Source organism: Neocloeon triangulifer, unplaced genomic scaffold (assembly GCF_031216515.1).
Source record: "Neocloeon triangulifer isolate White Clay Creek 2 clone unplaced genomic scaffold, ASM3121651v1 ptg000011l, whole genome shotgun sequence".
Classification (NCBI taxonomy): domain Eukaryota; kingdom Metazoa; phylum Arthropoda; class Insecta; order Ephemeroptera; family Baetidae; genus Neocloeon; species Neocloeon triangulifer.
In genome coordinates this window covers 493,541-521,152 of record NW_026775553.1, presented here as the reverse complement: position 1 = coordinate 521,152, position 27,612 = coordinate 493,541, and the positions used below count along the sequence as shown (strand labels likewise).

Sequence of the window (27,612 nt, the reverse complement as noted above, 5' to 3'; positions counted from 1 at the left end):
CAAAATTATAAGTGCGAGAAAATATTATAGAACAAGAGAAAAATCATTCATAGTGAGCAAAATTCTACTTTGAATTTTGAAAATTATTTTAAATAACAATCGTGATCAACTTTTAATTTAAAAAAAAAATACAACATTGAAAATCAATAATTAAACATTCTTAAATTAGGCTGGAATAATTATTTTTATCTACAATTTAATCGCGCATTATTAATTTAAATAAATAGTAACGCAATTGCAGGTCCAGATCTTTTATTCCAATTAGCCAAAATGCAATGGATTCATAGATTAATTAACATTCAATCTTCCATTCACTGCCATCAACGCTGATTGAATTAGTCAGCTCTACAATCCTGTAGTTGGGAGCAATGGTTTTCGTACCCAGAGAAAGATATTTTTTAGCTGCAAAGAATATTATTAATTACTTTTTTGAGAATTTTTAATTAAAAATTTATACTTTTGTCCTTGTTTTCGGCAGCAATATGGAAGAAACCCTTTGCAGACCTTTCTAAATTCCACTGGAAAGTTCCGTCTTCTGACCCCGATGATTTGCTGCCAATCGGTCTCGCTGCATCCTTTTTGAAAAACAGATACGAGCCGTCGTTGTAGTTGTTTTCAAAGTAGACGTCGCCGTCCTTGTCAATCGTCACGTTCCACTTGGTGCCGTAGCCCTCGGACGTCAAGGTGTAGATTTCTTCGGTGCCAGCCTGGTCTGAATTGTTGATCGTGGCGTTTGTGGCGACCAAAGGTTCTCCGTTCTTGGCGTTGATCACTCTGCATTTAGATGTGTCCTTCCAAAGCAGGCTTCGAACCCAATCAGGAGAGGCAGCCTTGGCCTTCAGACATTTTTTATGAAAGACTTCACCTAAATCATTGGCCTCACCAACTGTGATCGTGTCCCTCAAAAGTGCAAACAATTTCAGAGAATTGTAGTCGGCGGGAAGTTTCTCAACCAGTGGTTCGAAAACGATACAGTTTTCCTCCAGGAACGGCAGAATTTCAATAAACTCGAGAATCAAGTCAGGGTCGTCAATTTTTTGAACCACGTCGCGCAGAATCCAGCGGATAGTCTCGTTGTAAGCCGTGTGCCAATACGTCAGGGTGCGCCACTCCTTGTGCTGAACAAGCTGAGTGTACCTCTCGAGATGCTTCTTAGAGCTGCTCGTCAATGCGTCCTTGACGTACGTGCATTTGAGCCTGTTTTCCTCGTCAACGTTGGCGAAATTCTCGGCGTTATCATCAACTACATGTTTCAAGTACAGCCACAGGTTGAAAGCTTCAAAGGATTCGTGGTTGTTCGTTCTGCTGAGTTGGTGGTACAGGGCGTCGGCAGCAACGCAGTCGTTGTCCAGTGACGGCAGCTGGCCGATCAGCTGAAAGACGTCGGCGGCCTTCTTCAGAACGTCCGGGTGCAGCATTTGTTCCACAACTTCGGGGAGGATGAAGTTGACCACGGTATAAAGCAGATTTTCAGTTACGAGTTTCAGAGTGGCGAATTGGTTGGAGGAAATCTCTGTTGTAAGAAGTTTCACAAAATTGTTATTGTTGGGGAGAATTTTCTTTGCCAGAGATTTGTACTGCTCTTTGATATCGTCATCCACCGAACTAAATGCATCGCTTTTTATGTCTTCGTCGATGTATTTGGCAAGGAGAACAATTTCGTTAGATTTTTCCAGATTTTGTTCTTTCATTTTGTTGAAAATCAGAGTGTACGCTTTGACTGAGGTGGAAACATTTCTCATCTCGTACGCATAATCGATCAGATACTTCAGATATGTCGTGTTCTGCGGATCGAAGCCACGAGAAATGACATCGTCAACGTGCGCCCACGGATCTTGTAGTGACTCTGTCTCGTTGACAGCTTCTGAAGTTTCGCCCTTGAAGATTTTCCTCAACGTAGGGTACGCTTTTCCTTGCTTTATTTTGAGATATTGAGTTTTTGTATTTTTAAAATCGTTCTTTTTCTCGTAATCATTTAAAAGCTTCAGTGTCTCGGCATCTACGTTGCTTTTCAGCGTTTCGAAGGATTTCAGGAAGGCGGTGACTCTGCTGTCCAGAATTGCTTCGTCCACTGCTTCGTCAGGATCGACAATTCTCGCGCAGGCTGACAGCTTGACGAAGTTGTTGAGTGCTGGTTTCACATAGGTCAAGCAATCGGGCTTCACCTGCTTTGCAGATTCAATATATGACTTCCAATTTGATGGGGTTGAGGAAGGGAAAATTGAATCAAATTCCTCTCCAGTTAAGTGGCATTTTTCAGACTTCACCGAGGTTTGCAGGAAGAGGAAAATAACCGCAGTCCATATTCCGGCTGAAAATTTTAAAAACGCGTTATTAAACATTGTAAAAGTTTTTTTAAATCCCCTTTTGGCATTGGTCAACCGATTTGGATAAAATTTGGCAGGCTGATTGGGTGCATAGAGATAAATTTCCGAAGGATTTTGAATAAAATTAAATTTTGCCTAATTTACAGGGCTCAAATTTGGGAGAAAATTTTAAAGACGATTTTGAAAATAAAAAAATATCTCGGTTTTTGATAGCGATACGCTAAAAGTATAATTACCAAAGTTATTCTTATTACAAATTGGTTATTCAGGGTTGAAGGGTAAAAAAAACGTTTTTTTTAGCTATTTTGTAAAAATTTACTTTCAACCTCAGTACATATTTTTCTGTTATAATTATGACATAATTTATATCGACAAGAAATGACCTCCTCGACAAGGTCTTGCAAATCATGTATCAAATATCATGACCAAGCCACAAAAGTTCCTTGATCCCGGTGACCTCTGTGACCTTTGACTAATTTTTTTTTAAGTATGACACGATATTTGAAAGAGGACATCAGCAGGAACATTTTGATATAACTGGAATTTTGTTATACATCTGACACGATGGAAGTAATCGTGGATGGAAAGTCATTTGTTAAAAAAAAAAAAGTTCAAAAGACCACGTTTTTTACTCTTTGGCCTTAAATAACTTGAGAACTAGAAAGAAAACTGCCACCAATTGTTAATATGTTTTTTTTCTGCTAATATACGCAACTTTGGGCAATTTTGAAACTTCATTAAAACAGCAATTTCAGAAATTAATTTTGATAAAAGTGACTTAAACCTGTGACCTTGGGCCTTAAAGCTGTAGGTCATTTCATTTCCGACAACTTTCGTTATTATACTTTTTAGCGTATCTCTAAGAGAAACCATGAAATTTTTTGTATTAAAATTTTCCTTTTAATAAAATGTCCAAATTTGAGCCGCTTTACAATTTTGAGTATTTTTTTAAATCTGTCTGAACTTGATCTCTATAGAACTAAAGGAATCGGTCTGACAAATTTTATTCAAATCGTTTGACCCATACCAAAAGGGGTTAATTCAAAAGGAATTAAGCTGTGCAATCAATTTTTCTCAAAAGCATATTCAATCGCATTCATTCAATGCTTCACAATATATTGATAAAACTCAATGTTAATAATACTCACACCAGGCCATCTTGAATGACTGTTTTGTCCGGTTTCTGGGAGATAAGTGATGTGCACAATAAATAGCGCAATCTTTTATAGACCTCGTTATTTTCGGCATTGACCTCTGCCTCTGTTATTTTATCAGCCTGGCCAGTTATTCAATCCGTTGCTACCCAAATCTTGCCAATTTTTTGCACAAAAGTTTCAATCAAAATCTATTAACAAAAAAAAAATATTGGAATTTTTAATTGGCAAAAATATCTTTCGGCCGGATCAATGTTCAATTTTGCCTCATTTGGAACGTTCGGTCAGCAGTTTTGAGGTATAATTTAATTTTTCGGAACACATTCTCTCTCTAGTGAAAATGTGTAAGGCTAATTTTAAATCGTGGTGGTAAAAGCTGTGCGGCGGCGGCGGCGGCGTCCACCGTTTTTACAGCAGTCATAAAAATTTCGCTCATAACCGTCGTGCATGTGCAGGTTGATTGCAAAAAGCACAAAAGGTGCTTGATCCCGCGACGAGACGCCGGCCGGCCTTAATTTTTGCAAATTGCGCACGACCAGAGCTAGAGAGTGGAAGAAGAAGAAGAAGGAGCTAACTGTGCTGCGCGCCACCGAAACGACGCTATCAGATCGAATTGATCCGAAAATAATTGACGGCATCATTTTACCGCCGCGAAGCTCAAACGGTTTTTAATTGCGCCAGATAATTCAAATTCTCTTAAATAACAAAAAGTATAATCAAATTTCTATAAAAATTATTCATTGCTATTTGATGCAGAATGCGAAAATAATCTGGTGCGTGCGTCCACGTAGTGCAGCACCTGTTGCGTGGAGACTCGGCAAAGTGGCAATTAGAGAAAGTGTTGTTTGGTCTCGGTGCTGCTGACGCCGCTCCAGTCAATTAACCTTAGCCACATTTTCTTTCGAAAGCTTTTTCGGCGGCCAGACCGACACTGCGCGCTTATCTCGCGAGCAATAAATCCGCGCTGCGAATTTTCTGCTCGCGGCCATTCCAACGGATGGGCTCGGTTCGACCGAAATTTATTCTTCAAAACGTGAAGAAATGCCTGCGATTAATTATGCAAGGAATTATTATTGATTAAAATTAGCAAATGAACGATTTTTGAACAACTAAAATTGGCGACAAAGTTAATTGTGAAAATGCTAGTTTTGCTATTCGCGGACGATTTTTGAAGTAAAACTGTTTAGGAAATTACTGAATTTTATCAGCGGAAATAATTAAACAAAGATTTTAATAAGGCTTTGTTTGGAATGAGAGTCGGTGGAAGGAGGGATTAGAATGGCCCAGACCTAGGGCATCAAATGCCAAATTGCGTCTCGTGCAACTTTGCCCTAGCCACGAAGGTCGTTAGCTCTCGGTGCTGCGCTTATCAAGCGCGATCGATAGCCAAAAGGTAACGCCTGCCTTTGTTACATTCATCTCCGTCTCGCTAATGCACAGCCCAACATGACGGACGCTTTTTAACCATTACTTTTTATTACACGCGCGGCGGGCAGTGCGCGCAGTGGCATTCCCAGACCCGCTCGAGCGGAAAGAATGCAGCGCCCGCAAATAATGTAAACTTGTAAATCACTTCGCAATATAATATTATTCTGCCGAATGGATGGATTTTGCTTTGGAAATCAATTTTTCTCATCAACAGAACAATAAGAAATCAATTAAATTAATTCAAACTTTTCGTGAATGGAAAAAGGATAAACAACAATTAAATTGGCAAAGTTCCCATTTTAATCTAATAAATTAAATTCATTGTAAGTCCAGGAGTGAAAAAAATCATCGCTTCTGTATTAAGCAAAACAGTATTAAATTTTTTACTCTATGTCTACAACAAAGCAAGTAATCTCTAATTTCCAAAACATTTCACGCAAAATACTGCATTTAATTAGGAAAAATTATAATTATTCGATTTGTAGTAGACGTAAAGTAAAAAATTTGGTGTCTAAAATTATCCTCTTGACAAGACCTTTCTAAGTACGTATCACACATTTAGGTCGCGTGACCCCAGGTCACCGACCTGAGTGACCTTTGACCTCAATGTCACCAAAGGTCATTGACATAAACACCAATCGATTGGTCTTGACGTGGAAATTAACATTGGTTATTACCGTTTTGTACGTAAAATCATCAGAACAAAAGTTACAGACGATTATATTGTTGACACTGCCTGCCGAGGCGCGAAAAACCACATTTTTTAATATTCTTATTTTTATTTAAATTAAACTAAAAATATCAACATCGCAATTTTGACATATATTATGTGAAATTTCATGATGAATTGAATGGCAATCTCAAAAATGATTTTCATCATGCAGCACATTTCCAAATTTGAGTTTGAAAATTTCGGGTCACCAAAAATGACCTTGACCTTTGACATAAAAATTTACGCTCAACATCAAAGTTGTAAATCTTGCTGAGACGAGTTCATCCGTACCCGGAAAATTGTTCTACGACCACTAGAAGCTGAGATAATCACGTTTTTTTGTTTTTCCAAAATGTCCCGCAAAACCCGCAATTTTGAAAATTTTTAGTCAAAAAGTCGCTTCCAAATTAAGATGGTGAAGTGGTGAAAATCTCATATTGATATCTTCAACTTTGGGCGGGGTATGTGAAAACAGAAATAATCAGACTGCTCATTTTTTTTTTTATAAAATCTCAAATTAATTATCAAAGTTGATTAGGATTGCATTCTGATGCGTTTCGCACTGCCCCGCTGATTTTGTAATGATTATTACTATTATTATGCATGTGTGCGGCGTCAAAGAGAGCGTTTCAGAGATTGGCTCTGAGGGCGATGATGACGGATGGTTTTTGCCCCGTCGGCGGCGCGCAAAAGAAGCGAGGCTTAACTTTTACAATCGAGTCTGACTGAGTTATTACTGCATTAAAATGCCGATTCATTACATTATGATTGAATCGGGGGCAGTTCATGTCTGGGTCACTCCGTCTGCGGGCAAATTTCTCGCCTGCCGTCGCAGCAACTTTTTTCCGTTTCATCGAAGCGAGCAGAAAAAATGAGGAAAAGCTAAAAGTAAAAATAATTATAAGAGACGATAAATATTATTTTAAAATTTATAACTATTTTCAGTCCTTTAAAATTTATATTTTAGTAATATTTCATTAGAAACTTCTTTTTAGAACCAATTGATATTGAGGGCGATCCAAAAGGCTGACTTGACCCAGGCTAAATTAACCTGGCCCGGGCTAATTTAACCCGCCATTCAATTTTGCTGGAGGGCTAAGTTAGCCCGGGGCTAAGTCAAGTTAGCCTAACCTGGCCCAGGCTAACTTGACTTAGCCCCGGGCTAACTTATCTCACAAGTAAAATTGAATGGCGGGTTAAATTAGCCTGGGCCAGGTTAATTTAGCCTGGGCCAAGTTAGCCTTTTGGATCGCCCTCATTGTCTTAATTTAATTTTAATTCTGCACAAGTTGAAAAATGATTTCTGTAGAAAAGAGTTTTTGCCGAAAATTGATTTGGTCTGAGAGTTTTTCCACAAAAATGAAGGGCTTGAAATGGTCTTGTTAATAATTTTTTCCCTTTTTAAAACCAGTCTTGAAAGTAGATTAAATTTTTAAAGATTTATTTTTTCGGATTTAAGAAAATTGAATTATTTAGTCGAACTGTGGCTTCAAATCTTGGTACGAAAAGCAGCACATTATTTCGTCCTATTAGAAAAGAAAACGGAATCGTCCGTCTCAAGGTTCAGGTCAAGAGTCAGGCCAAAGAGATTCGCAATAAAATTGTTCTTCTTTTGCGCGCGTGCTGCGTCGCAAAATAAAATGTGTTCGTAACACAAGAACAAGATCACAGCGCCGCGGTTTTACTCTCGCCTTTTCCCCGAACGCAATCACATATTAGAGTTGAGAGTAACAAAACTACTTGCGCGTGTGTTGTTAACAAGAAGCAAACCCAACAATTTTAATCAACTCGTCGCATTTATTTTTATCTTCACATAAAATGAATTGTAATTTAAGTTTTGAATTAAAAAAAAAAAAAACATAAATTGAAATAATAACATTGTGGGCGTTTCCCTGACTTCAAATGGGAATATTTTATCGTCATTATAATTGATTCAATAATTATAAATTAATTAAATAAAAAATAAAAAGATCTCAATAAAATAATTTTAAAATCCTGAAATGTGTAATAAATTTGAATTAAATTAAAGTTGGTTTCTTCCGCAAGATGGAGTATTGAAGTTGATTAAAAAGTGTGTGCTGGTCGCGGTGCGTGCAAAGTTGCTTCTCGTCACCAACTTGTGAGTGTACTTGACGTGTACATAAATTACATGGGAAAAATACTCGGGCGCTCGTTTGCGCGCACCGAGAGAGAGATACATTAGCAACGCACACACTGAAGGTTTGGAGACAGGTTATTGCCCTGTTTGACTCGTGGCCAGAGGGTTTTGTGTGCCGCGGCGGTCCTAAGCCGGCACTTGGGTCAGTCGCTTGGCGCCAGCTCACACCTGCTCAACATAACTGCGCCGGCCTTTCTTCCGAACACGTCATTGCGAAAAAAAACACGCTTAATTCATTTTTGCTTCAAAATCTCCAATCAAAGTGGGTCTGGCCCGGAAAAAATTTCATGAAAAGTGAATTTTTTACTGATAAATGTAACAAGAAGCTGAATTTATATCAATTAGATTTTTTTTTTAATTTTAATTTAAGAATGAACTTTGGTTTCTTTGTGGTTCTGGAAAATAAAATAATAGTTTTATCAGATAGGAACAGTAAGAAATCGTTCAGACCCTGTTTTGATACAAAATATATCAGTAATTTGGAAAATATTTGTTCACAAGTTTTACTGAAATGGGTTTTCCGGAAAGAGTAATTGTTTTACAGGAAAATGTTTCAAACAAAAGTTGTGGAAATTTTAATTTTGCACATTTAGTATAATAACCAATTTTTTCTAAATCCAGTAGGAAAAGCTCTAAAAAAGCTAGAATGTTCAAAAATGTGGTTTTCTTGAAATTTTTGCTCAATTCTAAACGGATGAATATTAAATTCAATCCTAGACCTAGAATGATCAAAATGCGGTTGAATTTTAACCTTTTCATGCTAATTTAGAATACACCAGGCTAGAATTTAATTTTCACCCATATGGTTAGAATTGAGCAAGAATTTGATGAAAACCACCTTTTGGATCATTCTAGCTTTTCTTTTGCTCTTCCTATTGGATTTAGAAGAAAAAAGTAATTGCAAAAAATGTGCAAAATTAAATTTCCAATAACATTTGTATGAAATATTTTCTTCGAAAACAATTACCCTGGACCGAAAGATATAATTTAGTTGTTCGTATAGGAGGGAAGTTGTCTTTTATGGGGCATAATTATATAATTGAAGTTGCATCAAATTGATTGAGTTTGTTGTTTACTTTTCTAAGACGAGACCGGACGTGTTCATCGAGTCGGATGCAACCCATCGAGTTGATATATCTTTTATTAATGCATCTCGCGCTTCATAATTTGAAAAGTTGCACCGGCTTCGAGAGGAAGTAAACAAATTTTATTGCTCTCGCAAGGTCGCGTCTCTAGCAGGGTTGCGTTGGCCTATCCCGAGGACAATTTTATTTTATTAAAGTCAATCTCGCAGCGCTTTGAACAGACCCAACTTTTAATTCAATCAATCCACTCAAACGTCTGAATCTGTTATTATTATTTATATCAGCACGTCAGAGAAGCCTTTTTGTAAATGAAAATTGAGCCTGCAAACCATCTTTGCGGTTTGGGTTATAAATAAACTGCTGCGATTGCGAAAGGAGAGACTTTTGCCCTATTGATTAAAATTTTTCTCTACATTTTAGCATTCGTTTGCTAAACAGGAGAAATTTAAATAATTTGGACAACTGAATTTTTAAAAATTAACAATTTTTCTTGCGGAAATTTTTTTCATAATTGGCCTGACCAGAATTGATAAAAATTTCAACAATTCTCGTTTATTAAGATTAAAAAATAAAATCAAGGTCAGTCCAGGTCAGTCAACATCAAAAATTTAAATAGATCGCACGAGAAAACGATTGAGAGACTGATTAATTTATTTTGCACTTTTTAAATAGACGTTTGTTAAAATTACATTTCTTTTAGTTCTTCTGACAGATTTTTTAATAACAAAAATAAGTTATTTCAAGAATTCTATATTCTCATCCTAATATCAGCGATAATTTGAATGATTCATTCTTAAATGCAACTGAAGAACAATCAAGTTTTTCTTTTCTCACAAAGCCGGATCGACAAAAGATTTTGGTCTGCAGAGCGAAACTTGAAAAATGTGCGTCGTGGAAAATGTCTAACGCAGAATTCCATCGGCCTCCCTCCCTGTGCGTCTCGCTGTTTATTTATTCGGCGCCCAATATCCCCAAGTTCGGGGGCCGGTTTGAGATGCGCGCAATTTAAAAGCGATAAATCTTGCTTGCTTCCCTCGCAAAATCCACTTCTTCTCCTTCTTTATTTGACTCTTAGAATTTATTCTATCGCCGAATAAAAAACAAGTTTCGCACGCCTTATATACAAAGTTGCGCTCGGCATTGTCGCGGCGAGGAAAAAAAAATCATAATAAAATAAATGTTGGCAAAAGAGAGCTGAGCGTAATTCTTGCTGGTCGCAGGTAAATCGCGGCGAATAACACGCATAAAATACACAGGAAGGCCGCGATTACAAGAGATTTATTGTGCGACTCGGAAGAGAGTGCGAGTAACAAGATATTCGCATTCCCATTTACTACCACAAGGCGCCATTCACTTACTTTGTTTTCATTCTTTACAACCAAAAATAACAAATTTCTGCATCAATTCAATGTTTCTTATTAATAGAAAAATACATGAATTTAATTCACTAAATAATCAAGAAAAGTGAATTTAAGAATTAAATTAAAATTTTGACGCAGTGTCTCCGTTTTTATTTCCTAAAAATAAATTCCCGCTTTGTTTTTGTTTTAAATTGTAATCAACAACAACAAATAATGTGAATATTTGCCGATTTCGGTGGTCGGAACCGCTCTTCGGGTCCAATTACGACGACGGCAGAATTCTTGGCAACCAGTTTTGTGCGCCGCGACTTGTTTCGCGCATTTTTCCCATTCCCCGCAATAGTTAAAAAGCAACACTTGTCGCGCGGTGAATGGGAAATTAAGCAGGGCTGAATAAGAGATCTCGTGCTTATAAATCGGCCCTTTGTCTGCTAATTGAATTTATGCGCGGCATCAACAAGTTTAATTTCAGCCTAAAGTGGCGGGAATGAGAATTCTCTCATAAGTTGCGACGCTCGTGCCATCAAGATAACTTTTAACGACACATTTCAAGGCAAATCAAATAAAAAATAGCGACCTTTTGTCTGCAAAATGTGGACTTTGATTGGCTCCAAGAAACCATTAGTTTGTTTGTGCTTCGGCAAAGCGTCCACGCAGAGTTTTCTTATTGAGGCGCAAAGGAAAAGTTAGATCTCTTAGAAATGTAATTTCTGAAATTTCTTTACTTAAAATTGATTGATTGTATCAAAACCAAGAATTAAATTACTGTGTTAAAAACAGCTTCGTTACAAATTTCAGAATTCCCTCTATTTTTGATTTAATTTGACACTAAAATTTCCATGATTTTTTTTGTAAATGAAATTATTTTTTAAAAGGAAGAGAAGCAAAAATGTGTTCCCAACGGTTCAAATTATTAGAAAAATTATTAGACATTTAATACCATTCTGGTTATTTCCATGTAAAAATAGAAGATTATGAAAGAAAAAACACGGTGATTAATAGGATGCAAGAAATTTATCTGGAAATATGGATATTTAAAATCCTTGATTCACAAATTTAAAACCATTAACATTATGCAGAAAATTATTCTCTCTATTCTTTCTCAGGCACTTTTAATTTTCAATGAAATCCTACACAACCACAATCTGTTATTTAAAATAAATTGACAAATCAAATTACGGCAATATCTAGATTATTTATTTTCAATTGTTTTTGAAAAGCTTTTAGAGTTTTGTGCGCTAAAAATTAGAGTCTCTCAGCAGCGTAAATGAAACGAGACGCAAAATAAGCTGCGATTGACAAACTGGTCGAGTTTGTTTGGGCAAAAGGCGTGGCGTGTTTGCAAAACAAAATCCTCCTTAATATTAGCTCTCGGCAGCAAAACTCTGCACTTTACCAAAGCCTAAGAAATTTTATTAAACGCCGAGAGAAGAACAAAAAATTTAAAAATGAAGATATTTTGTGTTAAATGCTGTATTTAAAATTTGGGAGGCGAGTTTGCAGCCAATTAATTTGCATTTAGAGAGATTGTTACGTACAAAGCGCGCCAATTTTATTGCCCGAGATCCAATACAGGTAGCGCGCGGCCGTAACTTAAATTGCTAATTAATTTAAAAACATTTTGTGCCCATATTTATTTATTTTGCACCGGCGCTTTTTACGGCCGCGAAAACTAGTCGAGCATGAATAAAATATTAGCCTGATTGTCCGCGCGCCAAACAAGTGCGAGCCTAAATTAATGCCCCCTCGAATTTCCGCAGTAAAATCGCTCGGCGCGCCGTGGAATTTCACTTTGGGCGGCTTTTTTAATTAATTGATCAGCCTGGCCGTTTCGCAACAAACACGCTTCAAATGCAAAATACCAATTCCAAGTTTTCAACGGAAATTTAAAATAAATTTAATTGCAATGTAAAAGTTATTCCAAATTCAAACTGAATTTTGTGAATAGTAAAATCAAGATGTTAATATCACATTTTAATTGATTCATCAGGTTGTATCAATTTATTTCATATTATCAAACAAATTTTTAGAGAATATCTTATTTTTTTTTATTAAAATATATTTGTTGTTGAAAATATTTAAATAATTAAAAAAAAAAAACAAGACATTTGGTTTACTTTGGAATGAATTTTTCTGATTTAATAGAAATATTTGGTGAAATTGGAGCGCTTTTAAGGAAACATTGTGTGGTGTTTCAGCCGCAGCGACTTGCAAGAACATTAAGTGCCGCGAGCGTCAGGCGTGCCTGGTGGAGCCGGCCTCGGGGCAGCCGCGGTGCGTGACCTGCGGGCTGCGGTGCAAGGCGGACAACAGCGCGCCCGGCGTCGTCAACCTGGTCACCGGCGCCGGAGGACTCGCGGGGCCCATTTGCGGCTCCAACAACCACACCTACAAGACCTGGTGCCACATGATGCAGGACGCGTGCGCCACCGGCTACGTCATCGACACCAAGCACCCTGGAAACTGCACCGCACCTCCCCTCTACTCAGGTACGACAAATTTTGCCCATTTTCATAAATTAAAAAGAAAATTTATCAAAAAATTAATGAGTTTTTTGCAGAAAATAATAGGAAAAATTTAAGTTTATTAACGTTAAATTTTTTCAAATCTTATTTTAAAGGGTTGACCAGTATTTTTTTTATTCCTGAATCAAATTTGAAATATCAGATGAAAAATTTGCGTAAATCAGGTTTCTTAACTATTTGAACGCATATTTAATTTTAAATCGGGACTTACTTCCCCTTGAGTTTCAAATTCTTTTGGCGCGAAAAGGTAGTTTGAAGTTTAAGGGGTGCGATTTTTTTTTTAATTTGCCTTTTTTTCACATTCAGGAATAAAATATATAAAAATACTTATGTCCCTCTTTAAAAATGCATTCTATCTTTTTAGTATTTTTAAGTAATTTTCTCAAATTTTAAAAAAATTTAAATTTTATTTCTTCAGCCAAGAACTCGTCGATTTCCAACTCACTGCTCATTTCGCGAGACAGGCACGCTGCTCCATCGTAGTTTGACGCTAGCAAAAGGAATCGAGTCCAATCGGACGATTTTTCTCAGTTTTGATTAAATTTAAATTCGGTTTTGTTTGGGATTGAAATTTGATTTTGAGGACGATTGAACACTAACCGAGATTCGCAGCAAACTGCCCGAGTATTTTAACGTGTAATCAATCAATTGTTATTCATATTATGAATTTGTTATCATTTTTGACCTAAAAAGGCTGATGTTGAATGGTTTTAACTGTATAGAGACGCACATTATATGGAAAGCGTGACGCGCCGTCAATTATTTTTTAATGTTAGTCTTTTGCAAACCAAATGGCCGTAGTAATCAGCATTCACCCCCTTCCGTTTTAAAAGTAAGATTAGTATTTTTCCTAAAAACGCGGCACGAAATTTTTTGATATAATTATACACTCGTCTAGATGCGTTTTTTAATTGACAATTAATTTTTATAACTCGAGCTATATTTTCACAAATCGAGAAGAGATCGAACATGTTCAAATTAACAATTTAATTATTAAGTTTTTAATTAAATGATAAATATAATATACAAACATTGATTATTATTTACGGGTCCAGAAAGTGTGAATAAACTTAATTATTAATTGTGTCATTGATTGTAAGGTTCGACGCATATGGCTCATTTTCACTGCTTTTCTGTTATTTAAAATTTCGACTCACCATAAAAAAATTCAGTCGTTTTTTAATTATGTTTTGTGCCATAACAAAATCTTTGAAGAGTTGCAAAAATTTTCTTTAAAGACCCACTCCGGTCATTCATATCGCTTTTTGTTCTGAAAGATTGCTAAATTTTCAGTATAACTTTTGAAAACACTGTGAAAATTCCAAACCGTCTCAATCAAAAGAAAACAGGCGAAAAACATGCGAGAATTGAGTTGCCAATCATATGCATTAGTTATGTCCAAAAACTGCAGGATTTGGTCACATTGGCGCTGCGATCGCTGATTTTGCCAAGTTTTCTGCACAGCGCCGTGGGGCTCGAGTGGCAAAATCAGCGATCGCAGCGCCACAAGTGACAAAAACTTGCAGTTCTTTGACAAAACTGACGTTTTTCGCGCGAATCACTCGTATTAGGTTTTCTTTTGAGATTGCGAAGCAACGGTTTGGAATTTTCAGTGTTTTCACAAGATATACTCGAAATTTAGCAATCTTTCAGAATAAAGAGCAGTAAAAATGATCAGAGTAGGTCTTTAAGGGTAAATTTTAATTAACCTCTGTTTCAAGTGTAAATAAAAATAGAGAACAAAACAAGAGAATAAATATTATATACTTAACTAGTGCAAATTGTGATAGCTTTGTAGCGTATAACACAAAATTAAGGAGAATCATCACAATTTTTTTTTGTTCCAAAAGCTGAAACTCTGTCTCTCTTTCAAAGTATTAATTAAAAACATCGATCGATCGTTGTAGTCTTTGTTAGTGCATTTATGATGTATGATGTAAATGAGCTTCGTTACAAAATAGTTAAGCTTAATCTATATATAACTGTATCCTACGAATTTCATTTTAAAGATCAAGCCCAATTACGAACTAACATTGTTGATTTATATGGATGTACCTATCGACGTAATTATTTATTGCATAGTTTGCTCTATTTAATGAAATTGCTGCTAGGCTCGACCAGCAATAAAACTGCAAGTGAGATGAGAAATTAAACTATATAAAATGGGGTGCGATAGACTATCAGTATTATCAACACACCTTCAAGAATGTAGCACTCGATGTAAATAGTTAAGTCGAAATTAATTGCATCAAAATTTTATGTATCGTTTTAGTCTAGAACAACCTAAAAATACCAAAACACAGACCAGACGATTCATGAATTTGTGTAGCCAAGTGAAAATAAATCAATGTTTTCAAACAAAAGAGATTTGATTGTGTTATTTATTTGATATTTTTCCATCTACATTTGCTAAAAAGAGGAACATTCATTTAACATATATTTTTCATTAAAATATATTTCCCGTTTAATTAAAACTTGTCTATATCTATAGGGGACAGACGTTGTGCAAAGTCAATGATTAATCTTTGATAAAAGCATGTTTTCCCCCTGCAAATTTGGCTGAATATGTTGGTTGTGGAAACAGTACTTTGATAAGGGACAGTCTGTTTATATTAATTGATTTTCGTCGATGGCATCGTGATTATTTAGTTTTATACGAGCACAAATTTGTGTATTCTGTTGGGACCGATTTCGGACACGTAGATTTCGCCGGCGTCGGGCGAAACTGCCACCGCGTGTGGTGCTTTGAAGCCCTGGAAAGAAACAATGTTGAATTTCGAAGAGCGGCAACGAATAATTCACAATTGCAAAAGGTATGCAACCCGCCACACTTGATTGCTGCGCAGGTTGCCTACCTTGGAAATTGCATCGCCGGAACTTACTCTCTTCGGGGCCCATTCGTCCAGAATTTTTCCAGCAACGGGGTCAATGGTCAGTCCCATGTTTTCCGTGTCGTCCGTCTGACCAGCAACAACAAATAAAAGTCCACCTGGAAGTTTTAAAAATTAATTAATTAAACTTTTTTTTAATTCGGATGGAAATTTGAAGGCCAATTACTGAAAATGAAAGTGACTTCAGTTGTGGGAAATAAGAGGTCACAGGTCACTTCTGACAGCACGAATGTTAAAATTTGCTATTAAATTATATTTGAAAACAGTGAATATTTTAAAGTAGAAATAAAAACATACAAAATATTTGGGTGGTTTCACGATAGATTTAACTCCAATTGGCAAAATTTTTTCATGAAAGGACCCCATCCCGATTTTCACATATGTTGTTGGGGTAGATAAGACGCTGTGCTCCCTAAAATTTCACTTAAAAATTTTGGGTGCTTTTCCGGGAAATCAAATTTCCAAAAAAACAGAAAATGTTGAATATCTTTGCTTCTATTTAAAAATTAAGTATGCTCTTTTCAGTTCTAGACGTAACTTTTCATGCCCGACAACTTTTCTGTTGACAACTTTTGTGTAGGTCAAAGGTCAAGGTCACTAAATTGCAAATTTCACTTTCTAACGCAATTTTCGCAAAGATGCACCCCTCAAATATTTTTTGGGGTATAGGAAAAAATGTAGCCCCAGGTGTCTAGAACAAAAACCTTGATTTTCAAAATGGGGTTATTTTTTGTTTTTGAGATATTTATAAATGAATTTAAAAAAGTACTGTTTTTTGATGCAAAAAAGCTATTTTTGACTGCTTTTTAAAATTCATTTTAAAATATCTCAAAAACAAAAAATAACCCCATTTTGAAAATCAAGGATTTTGTTCTATACACTTGGGCCTACATTTTTTCCTATACCTTGGAAAACATTTGAAGGGTGCATCTTTGCGAAAATTGCGTCAAAAAGTAAAATTTGCAATTTAGTGACCTTGACCTTTGACCTACACAAAAGTTGTCAACAAAAAAGTTGTCGGGCATGAAAAGTTACGTCTAGAACTGAAAAGAGCATACTTAATTTCTAAATAGAAGCAAAGATATTCAACATTTTCTGTTTCTTATCGCATTTTTTCGGAAATGTGATTTCCCGGAAAAGTACTCAAAATTTTCAAGTGAAATTTTACGGAGAGTATTTTCTCACCTAGCCCAACAACATATGTGAAAATCAAGATCGGTCATTTTTTGGCCAATTTGAGTAAAATCTATCGTGAAACCACCCATTTGCAAAATTTACTTTTTTTTCTACTTCAAGATCAAAAAATTTTTTTTTTTTTTCTGTTTTTCACGTGATAATTAGTCTCAAAACTGCCACAAATTTTTTCCTGTTTGATTTAAGACCCATTAAAAAAGTAACATTTAAAGAAGAAAAAACTTCAAGTCCACTGACCGTAGCTGGCGATTCCGAAGGTGCGTCCCATGGCCGGGTCTTGGAATTCGCCCAAGACGTCGCCACCCTGGTCGTGCGCGTCCTGGCTGAGGCCGGCCTTGAGGCAGACGAGTCGCCTGGTCTCCCTGTCGGCGACGCAGACGGCGTCGCGCTCCTCGAGCAGGGTGATGCCGTGGGGCAGGGTGAGGCGCAGTTCGCCCATCCCGGAGCCCATTTCGTTGACAAACACGCCGTCCGAGGTGAAGCGCATGATCCTCGAGTTGCAGTAGCCGTCGGCGACGAACACGTCCCCGGTCGAGGCGACGGCCACCGACGTCGGCTGGCACAAGTGGCCGTCGTCCGAGCCAGGCTCGAACGCCACGCCCAGCACAAAACTCGGCTCTTCTTGCCCACTTTCGTACTGAACAAATAATTACAAAAATGATCAATTTTGTTTGTTTTTTAATAAAATAAACAACAAAAATTCAAGAAAATCGTATTATTTAAAGACAAATTATAATTTCATCAAAATATTTTTGAAATTTTGTGCTATTTTATTTGAAATTAACCAATTATTTAAAATAAGTACTTATTTTTAAGCAATTTATTACCTTAAAAACTTGATGCAGTGCAACGTCGGTGAGCCAAATGTCGCCAGTGTGCGTGCAAATGGTGATTCCGTGCGGCATGTAAAAAATGTTGCGGCCCCAACTGCTCTCGATCATCCCCGACTGCGGGTCGAGGGTGAGAACGGTGTCCACCGGAATGGGTCCTTGCGATTGTTCTTGGAAGATGAAGCTCTCGTTGAACGAACTGTTATGAAAAAAACGTCAAACCTTTTGTCAGAAAAAAAACTATTAATTCCTGCTTACCGCGAGAGCCACTTGGTCGGTCCTCTGTGGAAAATGACGGGTCGGCCCTGTTCGTCGACGGACACGCCCGAGATTTGGCCCAGCCTGGGAAGCGTGTGGCCCCATCCTTCGATTTCCACAGCCTGGATTTGACTCTCATAAGTCTATAAATAATAAAATTATTTGTTTAAAAGGGGGATGATTTCGTCTGAACTGTCTTTTACGTAAGCAAGAGTATATCCCTCTAAAAGGTTCAAAAAGTATCTCCCCTTAATCATTTCCCCTGAAACCTTATTCCCCTTAAATAGTCTAGGAATCAAAAGAACTTTTCCTTATTTTATAACCCTGAAATTTTCATGTCACTTTGAAATTTTCACCATCTATTGAGACAAATTTTCTAAGATTTCCCCTGCCGCTCTTCTTTCTAGGTAAAAAAGTACTTTCGTTCGGTGGCTTATTTTTTTTTGTATTAATTTTTCTATTTCTCGTAAGCACCTGAAAGTAACGGCTATCGATAGGAAATTTAATTAGCTTTCAAAACATTACCTATTTTAATTAAACGAGGCAATTTTTGGTGTCAAAACTTTAAGTTGCTCGAATAAAGGTAAATTTTTTGTTACTTTTTATTGGTTTTTTTAGCTCTAGCTTTAATCTATAACATTTTACAGAAAAATAATAGATACAAAACTTTTAGATAATTTAATTTTGCACACTTTTTGTATTAAACATTTTCTTCTAAATCCAACGTGACGAAAGTTATAAATGCGGAAAGGTTGAAAAATGAGGTCTTCTGCTCAATGTTTGATTCATGTATTTTGAAGTTGGCAATTATTTCTTTCATTCATTAATTGGACTTCTGAATTTAGAATTAATGAAGAACGTGGTTTTAGGGAAAATAACTGTGACTCAGTTTATCAGAGCGTGTCTCACGACTTTTCTTGAATCGAAAGACGCGCATGCTTTCTAGACCTGTTGAGCTTGGAAAAAATACGATTGGCGCGTGGGTGGATAAATGTCAGGGGGCATATTCCGTGTGTGACGCATCACAGTCGTCATCAATTATACAAATGCGTACTTTTGTTTTAAACAGCTTGTGTAAAATTTGAAGAATATAAACCCTTTTTAACAATGAAAACTGAAGAATTATCACCAAATTTAGTGATTTACAAAATTATTGAGTTGGTAAAATCAATTTCGATTCAAGAAGTAAAGTGGAAGAGAGTTGAATCACATTATTTTTCGAATTACATGAAAATCGTCGCCTGGAATTGGCGCAGTAGGCAACGGGGCGAGCGTGGGTGTCGCGACGGTTGCCTACCCAGCCAGCGAACCACGCACCTGCTTTCCCCGGCCGTGCTCCAAGACTTCGTTGATCAGGTCCTTGATTTCGCTGCTCAGCCGGGGCGTCAGGTCAGGGTATGACACGGTCCTCGAGAGCACCCCGGACACCAGCACGGAGCCCAGCACGAACGCTGCCACCGCCATTCTGCAGGTGCTGAATACACTTTGACGTCAAAGCAGAAACGAGACTTTTCCGAAATCAATAACGGCCGCGGCTGCTCCAGGGCATGCGCCCTAACCTACAAATTTCATTGAGTGCTTAAAACCTGAATGGATTAGCAAATATATAGCAAAATTTGCTTCCGAAAAACTTTTCATTGGAACTTTAAAATTTTCTGGGTTAAATAAAGAAATAAATTACGAAAATACCCAATTTTCATTGATTTTGAACCATTTTATTAAATACATCTAAACGTTTTTACGCTTGAAGAAATCAAAATTTATAAAATAAATATTAGTTCTACTTCAGATTTACTTGAAATTATGGCAATAAATTTAATTGGAGCCTGCTCGCAATAAAATTTGGCTAAAGTACGGAACAAAAATCCTGTATGAAAGGGAAATGCGCATTATTAACAATAATTTGTTTATATCAACCTCGAAAATGCGCAAACTCGATAATTTTGATTCGTTTTGTGACAAAAACAAAAAATTAATTTGTTTGCATCCAAATGTAGCCAGTTCCAGTCATGGTGCAGTAGGCGTTGTAATAGCGTCCTGGGCCACGGCAAAACGACCACTGCGGGCATCTGCAGCGAAACTGCGTCTGGAACTCCTCTTTGCAGATTTCGTTTCCCCAACACGACCGCTTCACGACGAATCAAGAAAACAAATTTAGCGGATTTAAATCATCTAATCTTCAAAAGGAGAAAAATGAGGCTTAATTATAATAATTTATTAAATTATATTGCTTTTAAAATTTGTTTTCCAGATTTAATTGAAGATTATTTTAAAAAAATCAGTAATTAAATTACTAAAATCTCGAAAAGATCTCTTTTGAAAACAATCATTGCAAGTGAAAGTGAATTTTTCGGAATTTTTTTTATTAAATTGATGTGATTTAAGTGAGTGTTGGTTTGTTGTGTTCGTACCTCGGCTAGGTATCCCTTGACAGAGTTGTCTTTGTACGCGGCTGGTCGCGGCAAACTGGCAACGCGGTGCAGCTGCGAGCTCGCGATCGCGACCAGCACCACCCACCAGCACCACAAATTGTGATTCTGAAAGAGAGCAAAACATATGATCGCGCATTGTTGGGCACTAATTCGCTCTGAGCTCACCTTGAAAGTGGCCATGGTTTTCGGCTGAAAAAACTACAGCGAGCGACCGACGTGCGCCACAATTATTATCAAGCACAAAGATTTATTTTTTCCGATTTCCCCGACGCCAGCTCGATCTGCCGAGGAAAGTTGGCGAAGTCGCGAGTGCAAACGCCGGTTCTCTTAATTGTTTTCCGTTCGCGATTCACTCTCGATTTTGGCGAGCATCAAGAAGAAGAATTCAGTCCGATAAACATGGTGAGTTTTGGAAAAGTTCATATTTTCCGTTTCACGATTGAAACAATTTTTGAAGTTGCGAATATTCAGAGACGCACACTTTACATGCGCGAACTCAAAATAATGCCACATAGTTGGTGTGGCAGTTTATTGATCACTCGACTTCTTGAACCAGTTTTGCGCTTTTCAATTGAGATCGAAAGTTTTACACTAATTTTATTTTCAAGTCTCAATATTTCCAGAGTCAAACAGGCTCGAAATTACTTGGCAGCGCCTTTGAAAGTAGATAATTGTGACAGTTAATTTTCCAAAAGCTGCAGTTTGAGTTTATTTCAGATGTAAACAAACCCGCGTCACTTTTGTTGTGGTCGACAAATCGAAGCGTAATTTGATTAATTTTCTTCGTTTAAAATGCACTTTTTTTACCTAAACACACAGGATTTATTATAATGTTTTATTAATTTATTTTAAATTTGCACATAGTAATTTTTGGCTTTAATTAGTTTGGTAATGATCAAACACATCACTCTTTTCATATACAGAATTAAGTAAAATGCACCCAGCCAATAATTCTCAGCAGATTGTAAACTGAAAAGTAAAAAATTCAATTTCAACTTTATTACAAACATTTAACATTCCCAAAGGCGTAATTTATTTGAATTAGTTATAAATTATTAAATATATTTAAAACTTTATAATTATTACAAATATTTAGATATTTTAAAAGATAAAAACATCAATTTAAAATAATTGTAAAATATAAAGGCTGTTTAAATTTATTTAAATAATAAAGTAACATAATACAGTATTATTGACTTCTAATAAGTTTCAACCTTCTTATAGTTCTTATTTGAAAACAAGAATTTCAACTACAATTATTTAATTGAAAGCTAACTGAGCTGTTTGAACAAGAAATTAAAATTGAAATTCACACTAAAATGTGATATTTTTGTAAAAAAGTATATATTTGCAAAACGTTGAATAATTCTGAAAATAATAACAAATACCATTTATTTATTATAAAATTGCAATATTAATTTTAAAGTAAGAAAACGAGTGAGAAAATTGAATTAAAATTAAAAAATTTAAAACAAATGAAGGCTGAAATTGGTTCAAATTCATCCCTCTCCTAAAAAGATAATTTCACAAAAAAAATGGTCACTTCCTTAATTTTGAAATATCAAATTAACTGTTAAATCGAAACGTTTTAAATATTGTTTTCATTTTCTCTTAAAATAACAAAAAATCCAAAAGCAAAATGGAATGAAAAAGTTTTGAATTTGCAGCAACTGCGCGCGCGCTCGTACGTCGAGTACTTCCCGTCAGAGGTCTCTGGCGAGGCGAAGCAGGTGGTGACGTCACGCAACCCCCCACCAGCGCAAGCCGAGGAAGAAATGGCGGATGTGCCCGACCTGAAGGTACGTCTGCCGCCGCTCCCGTTTTCGCTGACCTCGGCACTTTGCCTCGCCGTGAAAATCGCCTTTCGCCCGCCCACGCCACCCTCGCCTAATCGGCCACGCGGCCGAATCCGTTTCGTCGGCCGATTCGGCTCGTTTCGCGCCCAATCGCCGCCCAAACGCGTTGGCGCTTTTTCCGCGCACACGGCGTGTTTTTGTTTTGATCTCGTAAACTCTATTACAATTTTTAATTTCAAATTGAAAAAGTATTGCAACCTTTTTTTACAACAATTATTGAATTCGTTTATTTTTTCCCGTTAAAGGAAAAATTCGAATCGTTCTGGCATTTTCTCGGGCGATGCAAAGACTGCGAGGAATTTGAAATGCGAGCCTGATTGTGTGTGTTCGCAGTCGATGATTTTGTCCTTCAGAGTGTCAGAGCTGCAGACCTTGTTGCAACACGCCGGTAAGAACAGGAGCGGCCGCAAGTGCGACCTGCAGCACCGGGCCCTCGACCTGCTCAAGAGCCGCAACGTCAGCCACTACCAGAAGAAGATCAAGGAACTCTACCGCTCCATCCAGTATGAGAACTAGGATGAAATTTTTACATTTTTCGCCGACAATATATTCTTACAATTATTTACACTAACATCCTTTTCCTTGCAGAAACTCAAACTTGACCCTCTCCGGTGCCGAGGCGAATCCTCCGGAGCCAAACATGAGGCACAACCAGTACGGACAGCCCTCGGGCTATGCCCCCCAGCAAATGGTTTGTTTCATAGACAACGTTGTTTTGTGTTTCAGTAATTTTATTTGCATTGTCATTCCTCAAATTTGAACAAATTTGTATATTTATGTTTAGAATGGCTTTAAAGGGTTGGATAATTTTTGGTTTGGCGAGGTGAAATTTTGATGCGGATGGATCAGGTTTTTCACGCCCTTCAAGATGATACCTTATTTATCATTTGTATTTCAATCCATCTGCATGCAAAAGCCGAAAAGGAATAACTAATTGTTGGCCATCTTGGATTTGTGGGATTTCCAGTTTTATTTTTTAAAGAAAATCAATAGTCCCTATGGTTTTATGAAAATTATATCATTAAAAAAATGAAAGAGGCCATTTTTAAGGACACGTGGGTGGGCACATAGACCTGTTTGGACAGAAATAAGGGGTTTGATGGGGTTTTTTTTATCTGTCCAAGAATTAAAAACAGGCTAAAATTGAATGAAATGAACTTAACAAAGCATTTTTTTTTAATTTCCAATTTTTTTATCTTTATTTGGCAAGCGTGTAAAATATGTATTTGGTTGCCCCCTTTAAGTATGTAATCAATTATTTTCACTGAAATTTCTTTTATACATGTGACCTTTCCTGAAAATTTCAAATTATTATTTTTAAACCGTTCATTTTCAAATAATTCTCAAAAGTAGTTCTGAACTTTAAACTAAGAATCATTGCTTTTGTCTCTACCTATTTGTATTCAATTTAACTCTGCGCATTTCTGTTCAGATTAGCAAAGTCTCAGTGATATAATTAGCATCGTCGCTCTATTTTGAATCTATTGAAACAAGATTTATAAAAAACTGATCTTTTTTTAATAAGAATTAAGTTCAAATTCTTGGCAAAACTTCAGAATTTTCAAATGAAATTCAAAATGGATTTCTTTTTATTAACTAGAAAGAATTTTTATTATTATTTTTTTTTATAACAATGATTTGAGGTGTGTGTGTGTGTGTGTTAGTTAGATTGGTGTGGAAATGACGAAAGTAATGTTGTCTGGTGTGTGTGGTCTGATTCAGTCGTCGAGTGCTCGGAGACTTCCCGCTAGCGACGACGAGCAACTCTTTCAAGCCACCAGTCCCACCACCTCTTATTCCTCCCTGAACGCCATGTTGCAGTCTCGGACGCATCCCCCGCCGCCGCCGCCGACCAACCCCATGGCCTCCCACATGGGCCACTACCCTGCCTACCCGTCCAGGAGCACCATGATGCCCGCCGGCTCGGGACGCTTCCCCGTCCACCCCGACGTCAAACTCAAAAAGCTGCCCTTCTACGACCTCATCTGTGAGCTCGTCAAACCTTCCACTCTCAGTAAGATAATTCTAATTTTATTCAAAAATTCTCTCAAAATTTAGTTCGAAATTAGTTTTTGAAATTTTCAAAATGCTTTTATCTCGGCTTCCCATGGTCATAGGACAAAAATCTGGGTGACATATTATGACCTTAAAACAATATATTTCCCAAGTGTGGCACATGGTTGGAAAGAAAACATCGAGTGGAACATTTTGGTACCCAAAATTGTGTAGTAGCTTTCTTGGGAGCAAAGTTAGCTGAAAATTAAATACGAAGAAATATTATCTGTGAAGTAGTTACATTGGTCAAAACTTGCTCAATAATGACAGTTTTCTTAAAATGATTAAAATATAAACGGCCTTTATTTTTTATTTTTAGTGCCATCGAACGCTGCTGCGCGATTGCACGAGTCCAACTTCACATTTCACCTGACTCCTCAACAAGCTACAGAAATAGCCATGTCCTTCAACAACATAGGCAAAGGAGAATACACTATTCAGGTATTTATTTCATCCGAAACAAGATTTTGTGTAAATTGATGATTTCGTTCTCAATCCAGGTTCAACTGAGGTTCAGCCTTTTAGAGACTTCCACAGAACAGGACGATTGTTTCCCACCTGGGATATCAGTCAAAGTCAACAACAAAATTCTCACACTACCAGTAAGCTTTGATTTTTTTCTTTTATTGGAGTAAACACAGAAATTAATTAAAAAAAAATACCAGTTTTATTGTCTTTTGGCGCGAGTTAAAATTTAAAGTAATGAATTAAGTTAAAAAAGGATTTTAAAAGCAATTTGAATTCCCTCTTTTCTTAATTCATTAAATTTAAACTATTGAGTTTATTAAAGTTTCAATTCTTGATTTTTAATTCTTATTTTTTTTTTCAAATTCGCAGAATCCAATTCCCAGCAACAAGCCAGGAGTGGAGCCGAAGAGGCCTCCGAGGCCGAACAACATCACCCCTCTGCTGAAATTGAGCCCGACCGTTGGCAACACAGTCAACGTGTCTTGGGCTCACGACTACACCAGAAACTTTGTAGTTGGAATCTACCTTGTGAAGAAACTCTCGTCCACAGACCTTTTGAACAGACTGAAGAACAAGGGCGTCCGACCCGCCGAGTACTCCAGAGGACTGAGTGCGTTTTGCATTGTTGTCATTCGATCCTGGTTTTTGATTAAACAAGTCCTGTTTTCAGTCAAGGAGAAGCTGCAGGAGGACGCCGACTGCGAAATCGCAACCACCTCCCTTCGAGTGTCCCTGATGTGCCCCCTGGGCAAGATGAGAATGTCGGTGCCGTGCCGGCCTTCAACGTGTGTGCACCTCCAGTGCTTCGACGCCTCCTTGTTCATCCAAATGAACGAGAGGAAGCCGACCTGGAACTGCCCTGTTTGTGATAAACATGCCTTGTACGACACCTTGGTCATTGATGGGTAATTATCAAAAATATTTACCTTCAAGTAGATCCCATTTTTGGAAAATTTGTTTCAAAGTTAAATAAATAAATTAGATGATTATTGGAAAAACCAACTCATTTCAAAACAACTTCGAGTCGGCTGAAGCTATGAGCTTCTTGTTTCACATTCTCATCTTTAAAACTTGTCATCAGATTAAAAATGAGATTTCCAATTGTTTTAATTTATTCCACCTTTCCTTGAATTAATCCATGTTTTGAATTAAAATACTTTTCACTTCCTCAGATACTTCCAAGACGTACTCCTGTCTTCACGCTTGCCTGCCGACTGCAATGAAATCCAGTTGACCAGTGACGGCTCCTGGACCATCATATCAACCAAGAAAGAGTCGAATGCCCAAAGCCTGTCTCCAAAAAGAGAAGCGGCGGCCGCGCCTGCTGCCAAAGTGGAAAACGTTGAAACCCTGTCTGATGAAGCTGGTAATTGTTTATTTCGAAATTAACCAGTAAAGAACCAGATGTTAAATGCTGAAATTTCCAACAGAAGTGCTGGAGGACCAGCCGCCCAAGAAGAAGCCTGCGCCTGTGATGGTCGACCTGACCCTGAGTGACTCTGAAGACGAGTCTCCTCCCAAGAAGATGCACAACAGGATTCAGGCGCCAGGTATGCTCAGGGCTCGCAGTAGCCGCGTAACCGACGTCGAAAACGCCGTCGTCATGCATGTGGCCGACGCCCTCTTTCCTTTCGCACCAATCGCAAACTTCTCTTCTCACTACCAACTCAAACGACTCTCTGCCCTGACAAAGAAGAAAACCAAGCGATTGGAGCAATCAGGCTCGACAAGAATCGCTCGCGTTGCTCCATTTTCGGCTGCACCGACAAATTCCCAAAGGCGGCCTTTCACAGACCGAAATCAGTAGAGTTTGTTACAATGCCAGATTTAATGACTATTATTATTATGTGAACAAATATTCCGATCAAGTGGACTGATATTTTCAAAGTATTTCACTCAACTTAAGAAACGATGTGCTACAATCAAAGCTATTAAATTATTTTCCATACCTACCCTGCATGCTTTTCTCTGCACTTCTAATGCTTGATCTCACCTTCCTGAATACGAGTGTTTGACTCGACCAAATTAATCTTTTTCAAAAGGGAATTAAAACTTGAGCATTTCAGTTTTATCAGAGATTTCAAACCTTGGAATGAAGATTGGCCTCGTCAAACACTTTTTTTTTCAAAATGCATTTCATGTCTGCTTGTTTTAGTTAAGAAACAAATTTCTTGGTTTAGGACTCTACAAATTTGAATCTATTTCCTAATTTAAGTCATTTCCTGTTGGTATATATTCTTGATATTTAAAATTGAATCAATTTATAAGTAATTAAATTCTTCTTTTGCATATTTTGTTGAACTGCATTCCTAAAACTTCTGCACCAATTAATTGATTAACTGGACTTGATTTTGAATGTCATTTTTTGAACTGATTTGTTTGTAGAGTCGAGCTCGAGTTCAAGCAACAGCAGCTTCGACTCCAACACGAGGCCGACTTCGCCGAGTTCGGTCGGGCGCCAGAGCCCCAGCGTGATCACCCTGGACAGTCCTTCGCCGCCGCCGTCGAACCCTTTCACGCAGCCTTCCAGCACGACGGGCCACTTGGACCCCCCGCCCGCCCATTCCAACAACTTCATGCAAATGTACTACAACTCGATGAGCACCGCCCCCTCCCTGCCCATACTCGACCTGGACTCGGACTCCTCAGGCAGCCACACTTCCAGAAACCAGAATTACAATTGAGCAGGAACAAGAGCGTATTTTCACTTTCACTGTAAGTTAAGTTCATTTTGTAAATTATTCCAAGAGCGTATTTTCACTTTCACTGTAAGTTAAGTTCATTTTGTAAATTATTCCATGCAAAGGATCATCCTGAAACAACGTTGTCTTTTTTTGTAAATAAAAAAAGCCAAAGAAATAATTATTCCATTGTTTCT

General features: G+C 37.3%; 5 protein-coding genes across 10 annotated transcripts in view; 2 read left to right on the top strand and 3 right to left on the bottom strand.

Moving 5' to 3' along the window:
- LOC132196146 (follistatin) overlaps positions 1–14,599 on the top strand; it is a 45,837-nt gene extending 31,238 nt beyond the window's left edge. The window contains exons 5-6 of one of the 2 annotated variants that reach the window (XM_059618614.1): positions 12,430–12,714; positions 13,169–14,599. In XM_059618614.1, the coding sequence (XP_059474597.1) occupies positions 12,430–12,714; positions 13,169–13,233 (350 nt within the window). In that variant the 3' untranslated portion in view covers positions 13,234–14,599. Of the gene's footprint in view, positions 1–12,423; positions 12,715–13,168 lie in introns of both variants that reach the window. The other variant, XM_059618613.1, reaches the window with a different exon arrangement.
- On the bottom strand, positions 236–3,636 carry LOC132196143 (uncharacterized). The gene is made up of 3 exons (XM_059618606.1): positions 3,476–3,636; positions 458–2,311; positions 236–402 (listed from the first exon to the last, which is right to left on the bottom strand). Exons 1-3 carry the CDS (start codon positions 3,573–3,575, stop codon positions 293–295), a joined length of 2,064 nt encoding a protein of 687 aa, XP_059474589.1. The 5' UTR covers positions 3,576–3,636; the 3' UTR covers positions 236–292.
- A 505-nt stretch (positions 14,600–15,104) lies between the features above and the next one.
- Positions 15,105–19,972, bottom strand: LOC132196145 (peptidyl-alpha-hydroxyglycine alpha-amidating lyase 2-like). Its single transcript, XM_059618612.1, has 7 exons — positions 19,841–19,972; positions 19,241–19,482; positions 17,924–18,066; positions 17,663–17,864; positions 17,073–17,472; positions 15,633–15,739; positions 15,105–15,503 (listed from the first exon to the last, which is right to left on the bottom strand). Exons 2-7 carry the CDS (start codon positions 19,385–19,387, stop codon positions 15,402–15,404), a joined length of 1,101 nt encoding a protein of 366 aa, XP_059474595.1. The 5' UTR covers positions 19,388–19,482; positions 19,841–19,972; the 3' UTR covers positions 15,105–15,401.
- Positions 19,896–20,649, bottom strand: LOC132196148 (uncharacterized). The gene is made up of 3 exons (XM_059618615.1): positions 20,521–20,649; positions 20,335–20,460; positions 19,896–20,051 (listed from the first exon to the last, which is right to left on the bottom strand). The coding sequence occupies exons 1-3, from the start codon at positions 20,533–20,535 to the stop codon at positions 19,896–19,898; spliced, it is 297 nt and encodes a 98-aa protein (XP_059474598.1). The 5' UTR covers positions 20,536–20,649.
- Positions 20,454–27,596, top strand: LOC132196144 (E3 SUMO-protein ligase PIAS2). 5 transcript variants are annotated; one of them, XM_059618608.1, is made up of 12 exons: positions 20,454–20,757; positions 22,023–22,154; positions 22,545–22,714; positions 22,800–22,902; positions 23,934–24,225; positions 24,586–24,707; positions 24,767–24,868; positions 25,104–25,344; positions 25,405–25,639; positions 25,907–26,100; positions 26,168–26,284; positions 27,120–27,596. In XM_059618608.1, the coding sequence occupies exons 1-12, from the start codon at positions 20,755–20,757 to the stop codon at positions 27,416–27,418; spliced, it is 2,010 nt and encodes a 669-aa protein (XP_059474591.1). In that variant the 5' UTR covers positions 20,454–20,754; the 3' UTR covers positions 27,419–27,596. The 5 variants fall into 5 exon arrangements, with proteins under 5 accessions (XP_059474591.1, XP_059474590.1, XP_059474592.1 ...); XM_059618607.1 differs by having other exon boundaries at positions 20,456–20,757; positions 26,165–26,284; XM_059618609.1 differs by having other exon boundaries at positions 20,458–20,757; positions 24,033–24,225; positions 26,165–26,284.
- Positions 27,597–27,612: the final 16 nt, after the last annotated feature.

What these genes read in the sequence shown, in the direction of transcription:
- LOC132196143 (XM_059618606.1), bottom strand. Translation starts at nt 3,575, where the DNA reads ATGCCGAAAATAACGAGGTCTATAAAAGATTGCGCTATTTATTGTGCA. An exon ending in GTCATTCAAGATGGCCTGGT is followed by an intron (nt 2,312 to 3,475) that starts GTGAGTATTATT and finishes TAAAATTTTCAG; the next exon opens with CCGGAATATGGACTGCGGTT. An exon ending in TGCCGAAAACAAGGACAAAA is followed by an intron (nt 403 to 457) that starts GTATAAATTTTT and finishes TATTCTTTGCAG; the next exon opens with CTAAAAAATATCTTTCTCTG.
- LOC132196148 (XM_059618615.1), bottom strand. An exon ending in TCAAGGGATACCTAGCCGAG is followed by an intron (nt 20,052 to 20,334) that starts GTACGAACACAA and finishes TTCGTCGTGAAG; the next exon opens with CGGTCGTGTTGGGGAAACGA.
- LOC132196145 (XM_059618612.1), bottom strand. Translation starts at nt 19,387, where the DNA reads ATGGCGGTGGCAGCGTTCGTGCTGGGCTCCGTGCTGGTGTCCGGGGTG. An exon ending in CTTCGGAATCGCCAGCTACG is followed by an intron (nt 15,740 to 17,072) that starts GTCAGTGGACTT and finishes TAAAACTTCCAG; the next exon opens with GTGGACTTTTATTTGTTGTT. An exon ending in ACGAATGGGCCCCGAAGAGA is followed by an intron (nt 15,504 to 15,632) that starts GTAAGTTCCGGC and finishes GTTTCTTTCCAG; the next exon opens with GGCTTCAAAGCACCACACGC.
- LOC132196144 (XM_059618607.1), top strand. An exon ending in GAACTCTACCGCTCCATCCA is followed by an intron (nt 22,715 to 22,799) that starts GTATGAGAACTA and finishes TTTTCCTTGCAG; the next exon opens with AAACTCAAACTTGACCCTCT. An exon ending in CAACAGGATTCAGGCGCCAG is followed by an intron (nt 26,285 to 27,119) that starts GTATGCTCAGGG and finishes ATTTGTTTGTAG; the next exon opens with AGTCGAGCTCGAGTTCAAGC.